The sequence below is a fragment of the Panicum virgatum genome, chromosome 3K, assembly GCF_016808335.1.
Source record: "Panicum virgatum strain AP13 chromosome 3K, P.virgatum_v5, whole genome shotgun sequence".
NCBI lineage: Eukaryota > Viridiplantae > Streptophyta > Magnoliopsida > Poales > Poaceae > Panicum > Panicum virgatum.
Genome location: NC_053138.1, coordinates 30,514,976 through 30,532,581, shown reverse-complemented (window position 1 = coordinate 30,532,581; position 17,606 = coordinate 30,514,976). Strand labels below are relative to the sequence as shown.

General features: G+C 44.8%; 1 protein-coding gene and 1 long non-coding RNA gene across 4 annotated transcripts; both read left to right on the top strand.

Moving 5' to 3' along the window:
* The first annotated feature begins 602 nt into the window (after positions 1 to 602).
* On the top strand, positions 603 to 2,111 carry LOC120700826 (PHD finger protein ALFIN-LIKE 2-like). The gene is made up of 3 exons (XM_039985047.1): positions 603 to 795; positions 1,741 to 1,776; positions 1,882 to 2,111. Exons 1-3 carry the CDS (start codon positions 603 to 605, stop codon positions 2,109 to 2,111), a joined length of 459 nt encoding a protein of 152 aa, XP_039840981.1.
* Positions 2,112 to 6,848: 4,737 nt separating this feature from the next.
* On the top strand, positions 6,849 to 17,233 carry LOC120698921. Of its 3 annotated transcripts, none has more exons than XR_005685105.1 (4): positions 6,849 to 7,126; positions 14,826 to 15,762; positions 16,497 to 16,623; positions 17,142 to 17,233. It is a non-coding gene; the product is annotated as an uncharacterized LOC120698921 (long non-coding RNA). The 3 variants fall into 3 exon arrangements; XR_005685104.1 differs by lacking the exon at positions 17,142 to 17,233 and having other exon boundaries at positions 14,826 to 15,339; positions 15,422 to 15,762; positions 16,497 to 16,840; XR_005685103.1 differs by lacking the exon at positions 17,142 to 17,233 and having other exon boundaries at positions 16,497 to 16,840.
* Positions 17,234 to 17,606: the final 373 nt, after the last annotated feature.

Here is a 17,606-nt window from a genome sequence, read left to right as displayed (position 1 = left end):
TATGCGTTGCTACGGACAAAGTTGGTATACGTATCTGATACGTATTGATGCCCTTATATTAATTTGTAGGGATCTACATGATCGAGTTGTAGACGGAGGGGGTTGGTCCGACTCGCATACGGGATGAATTAAGGCCCACCTGTCAATAATATAGCCGGACCAAACCAAACAACCAATAAACTAAATTAAAAATTGGGTGGAAATCTTACTCGCTTTAGTAATAGGTATAGATATATCTAGAGAAGTCAAAATAAATTGTAATTTTGATTTTGGAAATTAGGTGGTAGTATTTGATGAAAATATGAGGGGGTACGCCCCAAACGCGATTACAACACGGAATCAAGATTCATGCGCCAGGCCACCGCCGCGTATGCCCTACCAACAACCTTCACGCTGCGCCGCACTGCATATCCCTGGGCGGAGAGCCGCCTCCCCTGGGCCCCTGGCCCCCAAGGCGTCAGTCCTCTCGATCCTCGTGAAGCAGACCGAACACAGCTGGTCCCGACACAGAATGGAGAAGCAAATCCTCTGATGCAACCCCGGCGCCTTCTCCATTTCTCCCTCGCGCTCGCTGCTTCCTGCTGCCTTGCCTGATGGCCGTCATGGGCTCCTCCTCGTCGTCGTCGCCGCCATCGCCTGCAGCTACTGGCCGTCCTCCCTCTCCTACTGCTCCGCTCCCGCTCCCGCTCCCGCAGCTGCAGGTCAGCCGTCCTCTGAAGCCGCCATACAACGTGGAGAGCATCTTCAGAACCTTCGCCATCCGTCGCGCAGCTCTTATCCGCGCCCTGACCACAGGTAGATGCTGGTAAACGAGAATGATCAGGCTCGCTCGTCTCCGATCTCACACCCTCGCTCCTCTCTTGTGGATCTGTAGCAATACCTGTGGGTTCAGGGGGAAAGCTAGTCCCAAAGACTACCGGCATCCAAGATCTAATCTGACCATAGTTCAGAGCGTTTAGGATAAAGGCACTGCTGGATCTACTGTTGCTACTACCTGCTCTCTCTCTCTATTCTTTTATGTCTCGAAAAAACCTGTGCGGGCAGGTTCTAAATTTTGACTTCATGTGAATAATAGCTATGTGAAGAAACATCATTGGCTTTATTTTATTTTTTGAAAAGTTTGCAGGAGCACTGCTATGCATGTCATTTAAGCAAGAAGAAGCAAGTTCAAGATCTTACATGTTTGATATTACATAAAAGAGATAGAACTCAAACACTAAAAAAACGAAGCGTGCTAGTAGAGAAAGATAACTCTGGCCCTCCACAGGCCATCTTTCTAGTTAAAACTTCAGCTTTTATATTTCCTGCAGAACTTCCACCGGTGACGTTTGTGGCTTTATTTTATGAGCATGCACCTTAGACCAACAAAGTATCAATCTTCTAATGTTTGCCTGCTCAAGTATCATCCTGTCTTTTGCTACTTCAAGTTCTGAAAGAAAATAGAACTTTGTCAAAAACAAGATAAGAAATGACGACATGGTATACAGTACCCAACACCGAACGATTGTTTGGCTACATTCCTCAAACTTTTATTCTTCTTAAAAGATTGAGAAGGAAATGTTAAAACTCACTAAGCTAGTTTTTTACACTGTTCTACGCTACAAGGATTGTATTATTATTGCTAATGTATACATAAAACTGTGGTACTGCAAAAAAAATCTTACAGTACGTTATTAACTCTTGTCCCAAAAATCTTTGGTTTTTAGCACTATCTAATGATAGCCTTGTATGTTGATGCAGATGTGGAGTCGTTCTTTCAGAAATGTGAGCCAGCTGGTCAGTGCTCTGTGAGATTTGATCCTCGATTCCCTGCTACATGAAATGGCGTGATCAAGCTAAGTGAAAACTTTCGTCATTAATTTTGTTGTATTCTATGCGTAGGTATGCAACTCCTGTACCTGTGTTGCAACACAGACGGGAGCTGGGAGGTGAAGCCACATGAGTTGTGTGTGCCACCATCGCAGCCTCCACCACCACTCGGCATCAATATATCGAGGGACTACACGAAGAAACAGCACGAGTGGCTCCAAGGAGTTGCTGTGCACTGCGATGCATGGCTCATCAACATTTCCTTCTTCTTTGGTTTACATTTGACAGCTAAAGAACGGTAAGATATTATTTTCCCCAGTAAATATATGCTTACCTCAGTTCTGATGGAAAAATTTTATGCATCATGTAGAGGCAAGAATCGGTTTATTAGAAGAAATGTAGCAACAGCTAGAAGGTTTTTGGAAAACCCTGCGATAGTTGTTTATATCGCTGGCTAGTTTTTTCCCTCCGGTCGCAGATGAGTGATGTTTTGGTTTGTTTAATAAGTCAACAATCTCAAACAACTCTGGCTATATATAGATTACTTTTTATATGTTAAGCTCGTATATGTGCAAGTGATGCGAGTAGATTTGTTCTGGAATGTAGTTTCATAAAAGTTTATTTTCACTATGTTTTACAAAAATTTTATGATAAAACATACTGTTTGATATCTATGGAGTAGGGACATAATATACATTAAGGTTCCATCACACACATCTATCCTAGTAGTTTTGCGCACCTGAATTGAATTTCACATACCACATTAAACAAAGACATAGGGAAAGGAATGCTATTTAAATTAGTTTGTTCAGTATTATATAATTTCTTAATTGGAAATTTTATTATTTCAAATCATATAGTCAAAGTTAGCTAGACAGAGAGCAGTTTTCCTCCTGTGGTGAGGGCCATCATGACAACTTGTGTGCAGTTATATTAATCACATATATAATACAGTTATATTAATCACATATAGAATACATAGATGAGAATATCATACATGTATGCTTTGAAACTCAATTTCTTACTTCTCATGCTAGCATTCAGCTCTTCTTAATAATACATCCTATTCTATTATCTCTTTCGCGAAGAAATATATTAATTCTGATGAATACATCGAATAATTATTAATAATATGCTAACATAGGATACTTTTTTTTGCAAGGGAACTAAAACTAGATAGCTTAATTATCGTGCAGATAGTTGTCCATGCTTATATTCCATTGTTTCATATATATATATATATATATATATATATATATATATATATATATATATATATATATATATATATATATATATATATAGCATGTCTAGAGTTTCAATATATATTATACTGGTCTTTTTAACACATTCTTTCTTGCAACTTGTTGAGACTGATTATTTGTACTTGTGTGAAAGAATTATGTGATGAAACCCGTTGTCGACTCACTAATTATGATTTTAATTTTGTCTTGCAGGGATCACTTATTCACTATGATCAGCAGTCTGCGAACCGTCGAGGAAGCTCTCCTAGCCAGCAAAACGTATCGCCGCATATGTCATCTGGAAGGAAAGGTACCTTTCTTGTTGTGTACAGAGCTGAGCATAGAGTTGTTTATATATTCAAGTCCAACACGGACTGAGTTCATTTTTTCTTATAAAAAGAGATATAGGGGTCCTATTGAAGAGAATGAGGAGGAAGAGGAGGCTACTAGTGAATATAAAAATTTCTGTGCAAGCTGCGGTGATCGCTACCGTTCAAACGCTTTCTGGATTTGCTGCAATGTCTGTGATCGCGGTTACCATGGAAGATGCGTGAAAATGACCGCTCGTAAAGCAGAGCACATTGAGCACTATGAGTGCCCTGAGTGCTGCTCAGAGAAGGTAGGGCATGACTACGATCTGGACCCTATGTTGTCTGATTTGTTCAAGCGCTACTAGGCATGCCCTTCGTTCTGACGTTGTGTTGACTCTTCTATCGCATGTGGCATTTTAGCTTTCAATTGGCATCACTCATGGTTGTGGTCGGTTGTTCTTATTTTGTGGATGTTGTTGTTAATTACTCATCAGTAAAATTTGATGCAGCAAGTATACTTTTGATACAGACATGAGCTTGGTGTTTAATTGCCTTCAATGTTCTTTATTTATCTTGTTTAATTGTTTGTACTTGTTTGATACACATATATATTTTCAACGACGATTTTACGATATATAGCTAGTTATGCTATAGGTTGTAATCAGTGTGACGGTTTCATATATATAGACTGGTGTATTAGCTATCCACTCCAGTTATAGGCTGTGATCACACAATTTGAACGAAAATGTGTATTGATTCGGTGGGATAGGGGCCATGTCACTCGCAGACCCTGCTCAGGTTTCCAGCTGCTTCGCTTTCCTCTACCCCTCTCACATTGTAGTGCGTCCAAGATTATTTCAACCCTTGGATCAATCATTGTCGTTCAATTAGATCACAATGGTTTCTTCTTCCTCCTTTCTTTGTGTACATCATGGTAGTTTCTGATCCACCAACAAATGGTAGTGTCACTCCAAAATTTTGCAACAGGTAGTGGCAAACGTTATCATATCTACCCACCAAAAGCCAGCATCCCATGTATTTCCATGCACACAAGATCATTTTCTTCATAATATTAAAGTACATGATGATCTAGAAACCTTGGATTTAGGGAATATATTTTTCTTCTCATTGATGCAGAAAATTATGAATAAATTGAATTTGTACAATTTTGATCTATTTTTCTATTACTTTGTTTCATGTCACAAAATATGAAAAGAAATGGAAAGTTAATTTATATATGTATACTTGTGTAGAGAAATAAACATGATGTGTATAGGGAAGATAAGAAATTCACTCACATTTGCAGAATTTCTATGAATTCTTGGTATCTCTGGGTTGACCAATCCAAGGAGTCCAATATGAGGAAAAAGTCAATTTAACTAATACTAAATAAAAAATTTATTTCCAACCTATTATTGTACCAATAAATATTAGAAAAAGATCTAACACGCATGTATGTAAAGATAGAAAAAATAAATCAAATCTTTTCCTCAAAAGAAATGGAGCCCTAAATTGAGATAAATATATACTTCTATATATGCATAGGTATGGAAAAAAGTCAATTTAACTTGTACTAGATAAAAAAAAATAAAAAACTCAACATAATATTTTACCACTAAATGTTGGGGGGGAAATATAACATGCATCTTTGAAAAATATGAAAAAAAATCTCTCTCTCTTCCATTGATCTAGGGCATTATTTACTTAAGAATGATGGTAAAAACTATAGATCGAGTCAAAATGAATAATCTTGTTCTCTTACTAAAATAGCACAACTTCATCCAAAAATTAGGGTCAAATGGTGTCTCAAATGGCTAATCCACACCATGGAGATCTAGAGCCAGTTAGAGGCAAAGAAAGCTCAATTTGAGCCACAAATCTAACAAAAGAGCCTAGAAATGACAAGGAATTAGTGTCAACTTACCTCCTAGAGCCTCATAACTTGAAGGAAATCAAGATGAAAAGCCCCCCCCCTCTTTTTTTCAGCTCTTGGGGGAGCTCCTCTCCCAAGCAAATAATGGGGGGTCAGAATGAGAAAGAAGAAGCTCAGATTTTTATAGATATTTTTAGAGGCGGGTTGGGGGTGAGCCACCCCTAAAAATGCCATTTGTAAGGGCGGATGGGGGGATGAACCGCCCTACAAAGTTCTTTTTTAGGGGCGGCTCCTCCCCCTGAAAATGGCATCCATTTGTAGGGGTGGCTGAGGGGTGAGCCGTGCCTACAAATAGATTTACAGGGGCGGCACGGTTGCTACAATACATATGCCCTATTTGTAATAATGAATGACATTTTCATCCATTCCTAAAATAGTTTGGAGTGTTGCTATAAATCGTTTTTTATAGTATTCCGATCGAGTCCTCCAGGCCAGCCAGGTACGCTGGAATCAAGTGTTAGACATATAGGCAATTTCAGACATATTTTAATTCCAAAATTAAACAATATTTCCATGACTATTGTGAGTGAAACAGAGCATGTGCAAGTGCTCAAAATTAACACAAAAATAAACAGAATGAAACACATGAGTTTCAGACTGTACCCCAAGGCGAGACTAGTGCCGGAGGCATTGGGTGCGCCGTCACCAGCTGGAATAGCGTCCATGCTATTCGACTAGTCTTGCTTGAAGTAGTCGAACGATGTTGATGCAGGACGATGTTCGCAGTGCAGTCCCACGAACGGCCACCAGGAAGTAGAGGAAGTAGTTGTTCTGGTCATCGGGATGTAGTCGTTCAGGCCACCAAGAAGTAGAGGACTTAGTCGTTCTTGAGCCTTGCGAGCAGTCGCGTCAAAACGCTCGCCAAAAATCTGATTGCCATGCAGGACCTTCAGCAGGCAATGGTTTTGGAGGCCTACTCTTGCTAGGACTGTGCGCACAGTGCTAGCGATGGAGATTGCAGAAAGCAGCAGAGGGAGAAGGGAGATGTACCTGAAGTAAGTGCTTGAGTGAGAATGAGAATGAGAGGAGGAGGGGCTGGCTTATATAGGTGTAGAGGTGCCTCAGATTCAATGAGCGTTCTCGTCTAAGCACATCACGTCGCACTGCACCGTCACGTCACGCCACGTCCATCCGACCACGCCCTCGGCCTCTCAAGGGGTGTACATAAAGTCCACCATTTAAGTCGGTTGAGATCCTCCTCAAACACTCATACGGAATTAGGCACTTGATTCCCTAGCATTTATTAGTGGGCTTTTAATTTTTAAATCTATACTATAAAGGATGAAAGAATTGTGTTGCTTTCTCACCTACATTAACTCAGCTATCCCTCTCACAAATCTCCTCTTAAAGGCCCACATGAAGGGGCTAGGTGCTTGACAGGATTTGGTGGGAGGCAAAAACACCGTGAAAGAAATTGTTTCTGCCCAAATCCTTTTTTTTCGCCAAAGCGACACGTACCCGCCCGCTGTACCCAGCGCTGGGATTCAGGCCCAAATCGAGATAGCTTCTCCCAGCGTGACCCCGCGGCTCCCGCCTCCCCCGCCGCGACAGTGCGCAAGTTTCCTTTTGTTTCGCAGGAGCACCACCCCGATCGAACCCCAGGCCCCCTCTTCTCCCTCCACACCATCGTCGCCTCATCCTCCCCCACCACCCTGGGCCCTGCGGAGCTTGTCGCGGAGGGGCGGCCGTGCGGTGGCGGTGGCGGCGGCCCCGGCTGAGGCGGGCGCGGAGGAGGTCGTGCTGCAGCCCATCCGGCGGATTTCCGACACCGTGAAGCTTTCGGGGTCCAAGTCTCCAATCGGATCCTCCTGCTCGCCGTGCTGTCCGAGGTGAGGAGCCAGCAAGCCTCCGCCGTCTCCATTGGGGTGGATTGGAACTGTGGGTGCGGGGATGAAATTTTACAGGGGTTTTTTTTTAGACAGAACCGAGAGCTTCATTACTCAGAAATAGCAGGGTTACAATCAGTTTCGATCACACTCACCAAACATTGCGGAAAAGAGTGTAACCAAACCTCAACCGGGTTAGCTAATGAGGCCAAGCCAGCACATACATGGGCTGCCGCATTGCCTTCCCGAAAAACGAAAGAAAGTTTGAAACACACAAAACTCCTGCTAAGCTCTCGGATCTCCTGCCAGAGACTGGACACAATACTCAAATCGCCTCTGTCGGATTGCAGCAATTTCACCAAAGTAAGATTGTCCACCTCCAAGTGAACCTTCTCAAAACCATGCGCCCCTGCAAAAACAAGGCCATCTCTTGCCGCCATTGCCTCTGCAGTCAAAGCGTCAGGAACATGCCTGTAGCTCTTCGCCATCGCTGCTAGCATCCTGCCTCCTTCATCCCTAATGACCACGCCTCCAGACCCCAGTGTGGACATCTCCTGAAATGATGCATCTGTGTTCAGCTTGCACCATCCTGCATCTGGTTTCTGCCAATGGCATCTCCCTCTTGCCGGCTTTCTTTCTTCACTGATATGCATGCCCATCAGGTCCTCAATCATTGCTGCAATATGTTTGGCCACCACAATTGCATTCCATTTGATTTTTCCATGACATCGTGCATTCCGTCCAGACCAAAGAGACCACACTCCGCACACGATCAAAGCTACATCCCTTTCCGAGCAGACATCGCCCGAGAGCAGGTCGCGTGTCCATGTAGCCGGGTGTAGCGCCGGGACTTTGCACCCTATTATTTACTTTACCTTCTGCCAAAAACCAACAGCAAAGGTGCATTTGAAGGCGATGTGAAACAGGCCTTCCCCTTCTTCTCCACAACCTTCGCAGTGATCCTCACATACAATATGCCTTCTCCTCAGTTCTCCTTTCGTCGGGAGGTAACCATTCATCGCCCTCCACCAGAAAATGCGTACTTTTGGTGGAATTTTGAGCTTCCACAGCCTCTTCCACCAGTGTGTTTCCTCTGATGCCTCAGACTCTCCATCTGAGTTTGCCTCACGCTGGTCCTGTTCCCATTTCAACAACCTATAGCACGACCGCACTGAGTAAAAACCACTCTTCTCTGGAGCCCAGGCAAGCACGTCCTCCGTTAGCCGAGCACCAGGTTTAACTTTCAGAATTTCTTCAGCATCAAAAGCACTGAATGTGTCTCATACTAATGGCTCATTCCAAACTCTAGTACCTGGGATAAAAAGCTGATGCACCCATTGCACTTGTGTACCATCATACCGAATCAGCGGCCGTTTAGACCCCAAACCTGTGACCCAGTTTTCCTCCCAAATTTTGATGTTTCCTGGGCCCACTCTTTTGATTAAACCTTTACTAGCGCCTCCCTACCAAAGAGGATAGCACGCCAGGTTTCCGAGCTTCTTTTTTTCCTGGTCGCACTCAAGAATTCTCCATTTGGATAATACTTCCCTTTCAAAACTCTTGCACACAGCGACTCCGGCCTCATTATAAGTCGCCATCCTTGTTTGCCCAACATGGCCTGGTTGAATAAAGGCATCTCTCTAAATCCCATACCGCCATCACATTTGGCTCTTGACAGTTTGGACCAATGCTGCCAATGGATTTTGTGATTGTCAATAGAACTCCCCCACCAGAAGTTTGAAATGTAGGTTCTCATCTTCTTGCAAATATTCGCCGGGAGTTTGAAACAACTCATCGGATATGTGGGCACCGCTTGGGCGTTCGCCTTGATCAGAACTTCTCTCCCTGCACAGCTCAAGAGATTCTCGCTCCAACCCTGTACAAACTTTCTGATCCTATCAGGCACATAATTGAAAGCACCATCAGCCACTTTTCCCAACGCCGTTGGCAGTCCAAGATACTTTTCTCCCGGTGCCTCAGTCGGAATATCCAGTTTCTCAAGTACTATTTGCTTGGCTTCTTGTTCACAATTAGCACTGAAAATACAGCCGATTTGCCTTTGTTCACCATTTGACCCGATCCCCTGTGATATAGATCAAGGATTTCGTTGATCCTAACAGCTCCTCTCTCCGTTGCTTGTGTGAAGATGAGGCAATCATCTGCAAAAAGGAGGTGGGACTGGGAAATCCATGGTGCCCGGCAGCTTACCCTGATCCCCCTTGATATAAATTGTGGACCTCTTGATTTCAGCAAGCATGTGAGCCCCTCCGAGCATAGCAGGAATAGATAGGGTGAAATCAGATCACCTTGCCGTATTCCCCGCGACAGTTTAAAGGATGGTGAGAAAGCTCCGTTAATTCTCACAGAAAAACTGACGGAGGTAACACACTTCATCACCAGGTTGCACCATGTCACCGGAAAACCCAAAGTCAGCATGATATTATGTAGGTAATTCCACTCCACACGATCATAAGCTTTTGACATATCAAGCTTAATGGTGCAAGCACCAGATTTTCCTTTCTTATTGCGCAGATAGTGTATACACTCATATGCTATGAGTACATTATCCGTGACGAGCCTTCCTGGGACGAAGGCACTCTGTTCCTCAGAAATAATGTCGTCCAAAATCAGCCGAAGCCGGTTAGCCAGAACTTTAGAGCAAATCTTATAAATCACATTGCATAAAGAAATAGGACGAAACTGAGAAATCTCTTGGGGGTTCGCAACCTTCGGAATCAAGACTAAAATAGTCCTATTAATGACCTCAGGCATCTCACCACCATTCAAAAAACCTAGGACTGCAGCAGTTACCTTCTCCTTTACCAAAGACCAATGTTTTTGGAAAAAACCTGCAGTAAAGCCATCAGCTCCAGGAGCTTTACTTGGACCCATCTGGAACAGAGCCCGTTCAACCTCCTCATCATCAAAAGGCCGTGTCAGTAACTCTGCCATATCGTCTGTAACTTTCCTTGGTACATATTGGCAGATCAGATCAGTCCTGGATCAAGATTTTCCTGGGCAGTGAACAGACATTGATAGAACTCTATCGCCACCCTTTTGATCTCCTCCTGTTCATTCACCAATAAACCATCGGAGTTCTTGAGCGCGAGGATTCTGTTGGATCGTGCCCTCGCCTTAGCTTTCGCTTGGAAAAAGCCAGTATTCCGGTCCCCAGATTTTAACCAATCCATGCATGCCCGTTGTTTCTCCATTTCTTCTTCCCTTGCCAAAGTTTCCGCCAACTCTTTCATCAGATCGCGTTCTCGAATCGTCGGACCTCGATATAAGGTTGAGGTGCGTTCTTGTTCAATCTCATCTAGTCATCTCGTAAAGATTTCAGCTTCTTTCGTACCGAACCAAAGACATTCCGGTTCCATTCTGTCAAGGCAGATTGCATCCCTTCTAGTGAGGAAGCAATCGAGAGAAGGTCACCTCCATCAGGTCCTGGGTTCCAAGCCTGATTAACAAAATCTACATAGTCTTCATGACGCTGCCACATGTGTTCATAGCGGAAAGGCCGATTTTTCGTCCTTCTCCCCCTTTTTCCTCGGTCTATTCGTCGCACATCGATCAGCAAAGCCGAATGGTCGGATTCAGTTGTAGGAAAATGTCTGACCGCTAACTCGCCAAAAGTATCCATGAACTTGTGGTCCCCAAAAGCACGGTCCAAACGAACCTTGACATTGTTGTTGCCCTCCTGGCGATTGTCCCACGTGAATGGGAGTCCCGAGTATCCTAGGTCTAGGAAGCCACAATCTGTCACCATATCTTGGAAGCCAACCATCTGCAAGGTTTCCCGTTGATTCCTCCCAAAATGCTCATCCGCAGACAGAACTTCGTTGAAATCTCCCGCACATAACCATGGTAAATCCAGTTGAGCTCGCAAAAATCTCAGCAGGTACCAGCTATTTTTCCTTAACTCCTTCCTCGGTTCTCCATAGAAGCCGGTGAAACGCCAATGCTTCTCACCAAGTTCATCACAAGAAATGACCACGTCAATATGTGATTTCGACATGGACTGTGCCGCCACTAGAACGCCCCGCCTCCAGAATAAGGCTAAGCCGCCACTCAGTCCCTCTGCTGGCACCACGTGACCATTAGGGAAGCCCATTCTGCGCTGCAGCTCTCGCGCTCGCACCTCCGACATCCTGGTTTCCATTAAGAAGACCACTGCAGGCCTGCATGTCTCCACCAGGAGACACAATTCTCGAACTGCCTCGGGTCGCCCGCAACCCCGGCAGTTCAAACTTAAGAGATTCATTGTGCCCGGCGGGGGCTGCTGCTCGCAGCCACCGCCGATCTTGCTTTCTTGACATAAACAGTCTTCTGCTTCTTTGGAACCTCAACATTATCATCAGCACGGCCCGAGGCAAGGCCAAGCTGATTGATCCGGTCACTCACCATACCTGCTGGTACCACACCCGCCTCCTGCGTCGGGGTGTTACTGCCCGAAGAGGTACTGCTACTTCCTTTGCACTTCCTCTTCCTTGCTCCAGGAGGTTCCACCTCGATCTCCTGATCCACAAGTTTTTCCTTGGCGTTAGGATCCCTTCTCTGGCGGGCTGGCTCCTTGCAGGTTTCTCCGGTGAAGCCACCTCCTCTTCATCTTCCACTTCCGTGCCATCCTTTTTACTAGATGGACGATGGTCAAAACTTCGACAAGCTCCTGACCGATTTGTTCCACCCGAAGAGCTCCCAAAAGATTCTGTAGCTGCCTGTCCAAAACTTTGTGGTTTCTTTTTCTTCTCATCTGGCGCACGGAGCTTAATCTCATAGGGAAGTTTAGGACACTCCAACCCCGTGTGACCCATGATGCCGCACGAGTAGCAGTAGAAAGGAAGCTTCTCAAATTGGATATCAAACCGTTCTGGTTTGGCCTTACGATCCGTCTGGAGCATGACTCCCCGCCGGAGCGGTTTGTCAACTTCGATTGCAACCCTAGCCCGCAGGAAGGGTCCGCTTGCCTCACCGTCTGCATCGACATCTAGCTTCTTCACCGGGCCAATAAGTCCTGCAGCCCTAGATCCTCGTCGTTCGTTCATCCAGCCAAAGGGGAGGTTTAGGATTCTCGCCCAGATTTCCATTCTAGCAAAACTTACATCCGAGGGTTTAAGGGACTCGTCATACTCTTGTAGAATCACAGCATGTCTCCCCACCATCCATGGGGATCCCTCCAACGCACGCTGCTTATCAAGCGGTGCCCCAAAATCAACGATGAACAAGTTCTCCGCCTTGTCACCAACCGACCGTAGCTTGAGGCCGCACGGGTTGCCCCATGCCGACTTCATCGCACTCCTTATCGTAGCGATATGGAGCGTAGCTGGGGAGGGAACCTTCCCCAAGAGTTTGCATTCCGCTCCATTCGCTTCATCACCACCTTCGTCATCACTGAAAGCGGCAACCTCTCTCCTTCATCCTTCGTCAGATTCAGGCGATCCAACATGTCCGCCATCCTCTCTTCTTCTGAGCCACCGACCCCCGCCATGGAAAGGGTCGCAGCAAACTTAGTGACACTGATCCAAGATGATCGTTCACAGGAAGATCTCGCCCCAAGGAAAACCTAAGCGGCGCAGACTAGGGTTTTAGTGGTCGTCGGCGCCGGAAACTGGCTAACCGACGATGTGCGGTGGCCGCCGTCGACTGGAGTGTCGGGAAGCGGGGCGTGGGCGTCGCAGCCGGGTGGCCGGCGACGTTGCGGACCTGGCACCACCGGCGTGGCTGCTAGGTCGAAGGTGGGGTCGCGATCGCCTAGGTGGTGATGTCTTGTCTGTCGTGCTACTGAAATGTTAGGTTCCTCAAACACTACGAATTACCTGTGTGGTTGATCCTTTGACTCGGACACTCGGTAGTTCGCCTTCAGTAGCCATTGCTCTGTGCGAACTTTTATTTGGGTTAGGCTGGTCAATAGCAAAAAGGTGTAGTAAACACTAATGGTTGGGATGACATGATCTGTCCTGGTGTCCAGTGCACTCTTCTATGAAATTTGGGTAGAAAAAAAAACAACCCTCAAAGGTTGATCTTAATACTGTCATCAAGATAGATGATGAAGCACCGAGGATCCTTTAAATTGCTATTGACAAACATGGTCACAAAAGCTAGCGTTGTTAATTTGCGAATAAGAACAATGGATATATTATTGTTTATCACTCAGTTTCTTTCTTTTTCACAGCCAAAATGTTTCTTTCCTTGTGCTGGTCTTCGTTGCTTCCTTCCTTGCTCCTGTCAATCACGTATATGAATTGGGCAGTCGTTTTGAAAGTGATCGGGTGCTCTAGCCTAAGAGGGGGAGGGGGTGAATTAGGCACTAATAAAAACTTAGACCTATGGCTCCAACTAGTTTGCACAAAGCTTAAACTAAAATAGCTATCTAGATGTGCAACTAGATTGTTCTAGTGTGAAACCCCTATCCCAAAAGAGTTTAGCAACCTATAGCCTTTCCTATCAAGAACTATTCCATGAAATTAAAGGCTTATAAAATGCTAGTATGAAATGCGGAAGCTTAAAGAGCGGGATAGGAGATAGCAAACTCTTGACGCGGGTGTTTATCCCGTGGTTCGATTAGCCACAAAGGCACACCTACATCCACGTTGTTGTAGCACTCACTAAGAGTATTGCTACTCGGCCACCAAGTCTCTTCCGTGAACACAATCACGGTCACCTTGGCCCCGGGTTCCACTAAGGAGCTTCTCCACAAAGGATGGGGGTCTCCACGTCCCCCGCTCAAAGATGTCGTCGCCGCTCCACACCAAGTCGGAGGGTCGATGACGTTGCCGGCGAGCTTCACGCTCCAAGGTGCCAGGGCACCAAGCACTTATTTTGGTTCGCTAAAGAACCACAGCACAAAGGCTCAAGGCCTTGCAATCTCACTCACTAAGAGCTAATCCTTTACACAACACTCTCAAGATGTGCTAAGGGCTAAGGATATGATCTTGATGCTTTTGTATGGCTTGAAGATGTTCTTGGGTGTGTGTGGGATGTTCAGCAACTCCAGCAATCTTCAAATGGCCGGGGTGAGGCGTATATATAGGCCACCAAGTCTTATAGCTGTTGCTCCAACGGTCAGCAGAAAATCTGCATATCACCGGATGAACCGATGCCTCTGGCAGGGGTAGCGTCGGTTCATCCGGTCACTCATAAACCGAAGTAGCCGTTGAACTCCTGACAGCTGACACAATGATCATCGATTGAACCGATGCTTTGTTCCGATGCATCACCGGTTCATCCGGTGCTTTAAGGATCTTCTCCTGGGCTCTTGACATCGTCTCTGGAACATAGGACGCCCAATGCACCGATGCCCCTTTTTGACCCGTCGGTTCATTCGGTGCCCATAAGCTGACTTGGCTTTGATTTCCTCCTGCCATGGCGTCGGTTCTTCCGACAACCATCGGATGCACCGATGCTTCATGCGTCGGTTCTTCCGGTGCTTCAGACCGAAGAGCTTTCAGGGTGCTGCCCTGAGACCCGCGAGGGGCAGCTCCCCCTCGACCCCCGTCCGCTAACCGGGTAGCGGAACCCCCGTAGGGGCGGCCCTTCGGGCCTTGCTACGCCTATCTTTTCTTTCTCTTTGTCATCACTTGAACCTAAAACCCTGAGAATAGTCATCTTAACAATCATATTAGTCCAAGTGTTGTGTTGTCATTCGATCACTAAAATCACTCGAAATGGCATAAATTATGCCATGTTCGTTTCACGTTTTCTGCAGGAATAGCAGCGTCCAAGGAATCGAATATCAATCTCCGGCAACGAGAATCAACGTCCGGTGGCGCGAATTGATCTCTGGCACCACGAATCGACCTACGGCGGTGTGGGAGAAGGGCGGAGAGCCACGGCGCAGCCTCGTGCTCGACGGCGTGGGAGGAGAAAGGCCGCGGCAATCGTTGCCAACCTCTCTGCCATGGAGGAGGGGGATTATGGCTCACACGAGGCGACTTCGGTGGCTCAACGTGACTCACCCTAATGGCAGCAGTGATGGGGCGTGCTCCCCGAGTAGCAGAGGTAGAGGTGACGCCCGCAGCCCAAGACGGCGGCGGGGTGCGCTGTCGCAAGGAGAGGGAAGGAGTTGTGAGTTAATGAGCTTCTTGACTGTTCACTAACCTATCGAGCTTCTTGATTGTTGGTGTGTGCGCTGCACATATTTGATGAAATGCATGACCTAGCACCATGTCACATTCAGATTGTTGCGTGGTGATTATATCCTTAATAAAATATAACATAGTGTAAGCACTGCTCTGCCACCTGACTGATTTTTAGTGGCTCTCTATGTATGCATATAACATAAAAACGTTATTTGTATTGAAGGCGGTAATAACATTTGCAACAAAGAGTACTAAGAGGGAAAGGAGCAATTTTCAGAACAAGTCAAAAGATTCACTGTTGACAAGTGAGGAAGCTTCTTCTGGCAGTGGAGGAAGCCTGGAAGATATAATTGTTTCACAGACACATTATATCTAATGCATTTGAGGCTTTTGGCTTTGGTACATGGTCCAAATATTTCATGTTAATTTTCATGAACTTTATGTCGACAGGTTGGTTTTAAATGACTGGTGCATTACATCTTTAGCTCTGCAAATGGTGTGTTCTACAATTTTTTACAGGCTGATATGTGCTACGAAGAGTGCCTATATCTCCCTCAACACCAGGTAATGATTGCTTTATTCTTTCAGTCTGAATTCTTGCAGATTAAATCAAAACATTATATTTTTCTGCTTTGCTCTAAAGTATATTTCCTGAATGAATATGCTTAATTGGTTTTGTATAAGTAGTTTTCTCCGAAGTATTCAAGTGGTAAGTGACATAATTATTTTCAGTTTCTTCGAGGAAGAGCCTTCTGTAACCGTCGCTGCTCCCTTGCTTGCTGTAATTTTGTGAAACGGATTCATTATTGTCCCATGACAGTGGTATTTTCTTGCATGTGTTGCCATCAGTCGCTGGAATCCTCATCATTACAAGCTGCATTCTATGAACCTGAACCTTAATATTGACAATCCAATGTTGGAGGATTCAGTCCCGTTTAGGCAAACTGAAACTCCATCTAGGTGGACATAATGAAAATTAGAACAAGTTCTAATGTTTGAGCCTATATTTAATAGTTCAGTTAGTGCTACCAGGAAAAAGGATATTGAACCTTACAAGTTACAACGTATCTGTTTGCACTACTAGATATTTGTCCCTGTAAACATTGAACAAAGTCACTGGTACTTAGCAGTCATAAATGCCAAGAAACGTGAGATACAAGTTATTGATTCATTGGGATTAGTGCATCGTGATGAACTAATATATGCTGTAAGTATTATAGTTATATATTCCCTATACTATCAGGCATTCAGGATCTTATTCTTATAAAGTGACCCTCACTGTTTTTTGACAAGTTCAGGGGCTGCGGAGACAAATTGATATAGCATTATGCGTTACAGAGGTTACAAAGATTGCTGGGTTCAAGTGGCCTGACCTAAAGGTTAAATCATGGCCTATGGTGTGCACGTACAGAAGTTGAGGGAGAAGTATGGATGGATCTCTCCCACATATTGTCATGTCTTGCATGGTGGTGTTGCACCAATTAGGCAATGTTTTAAATTCTTGTATCAGTAATGGATTAAGACAAGTTCTTATGGTGGATCTGATATGATGTTCGCGCTTACTGTTAGTTTTATTTTGTTTATTTCTATTGATCTGTTAATTATGTGCTCACCAACACGTGATATATATATTCTTGATCTATCCACGAACTCTTGCACCATGGTGTACATTACTTTCTTGTAGAGTTGATATAGAAATTAGTTTCAAACACATGCCTGGGCACGTGCATAACCACTAGTTGTAAATAAATGGGCCAAGACCATATATTCCAACATCAAGAAATCTTATGCGTGTGCTTCATGTGTCATGTTTGTCCTCACATGGAACCTAACCCCTTGCCATCATTATAAATTTTTTACGTAGTTTTTCAAAAGGTTATCACTACTGGCCAGTGATGGTCAGTCGATGAACCATCTCATCACCGCCGATCCTAATTCAACAGGTGCCTGAACTGGTGGTGCCGTGGTGATGGCCCTTATTACAAACCAGCGGTGAAGCCGTAGAGTTGCTTACATCAGGTATGTTTAATTTCTCCCTTCTCCCAATAGCTGAAGTAAAAACCTAAAATTGTTGATCTGAATGGTGAAATTATGTGCCCCTGACATCTCAAGAGTTTAATTTCTTCCCTAGCTCAAGTAAATAGGTAGAAATTGTTCATATGAACTATGAAATACACATGTAAATGCGTGGTTATTACTTCGATATGAACTACCAATTTATCCCACGTTTAGTCTATTCAGTCTTGGCATGTCACATCGTGTCAATAACACACCGTGACTGAATGTGCCATTTACATTCTTTGTCATAAGTATCAACAAATGATTCATCTTATGCTACTCTTTTTATTTTCATATCTTAAAAAGGCATTGGTCGTACTGCGCCCTCTCTAACTGCTAAATTTTGTAAA

What these genes read in the sequence shown, in the direction of transcription:
- LOC120700826 (XM_039985047.1), top strand. Translation starts at nt 603, where the DNA reads ATGGGCTCCTCCTCGTCGTCGTCGCCGCCATCGCCTGCAGCTACTGGC. An exon ending in TATCCGCGCCCTGACCACAG is followed by an intron (nt 796 to 1,740) that starts GTAGATGCTGGT and finishes ATGTTGATGCAG; the next exon opens with ATGTGGAGTCGTTCTTTCAG. An exon ending in TCAGAAATGTGAGCCAGCTG is followed by an intron (nt 1,777 to 1,881) that starts GTCAGTGCTCTG and finishes TTCTATGCGTAG; the next exon opens with GTATGCAACTCCTGTACCTG.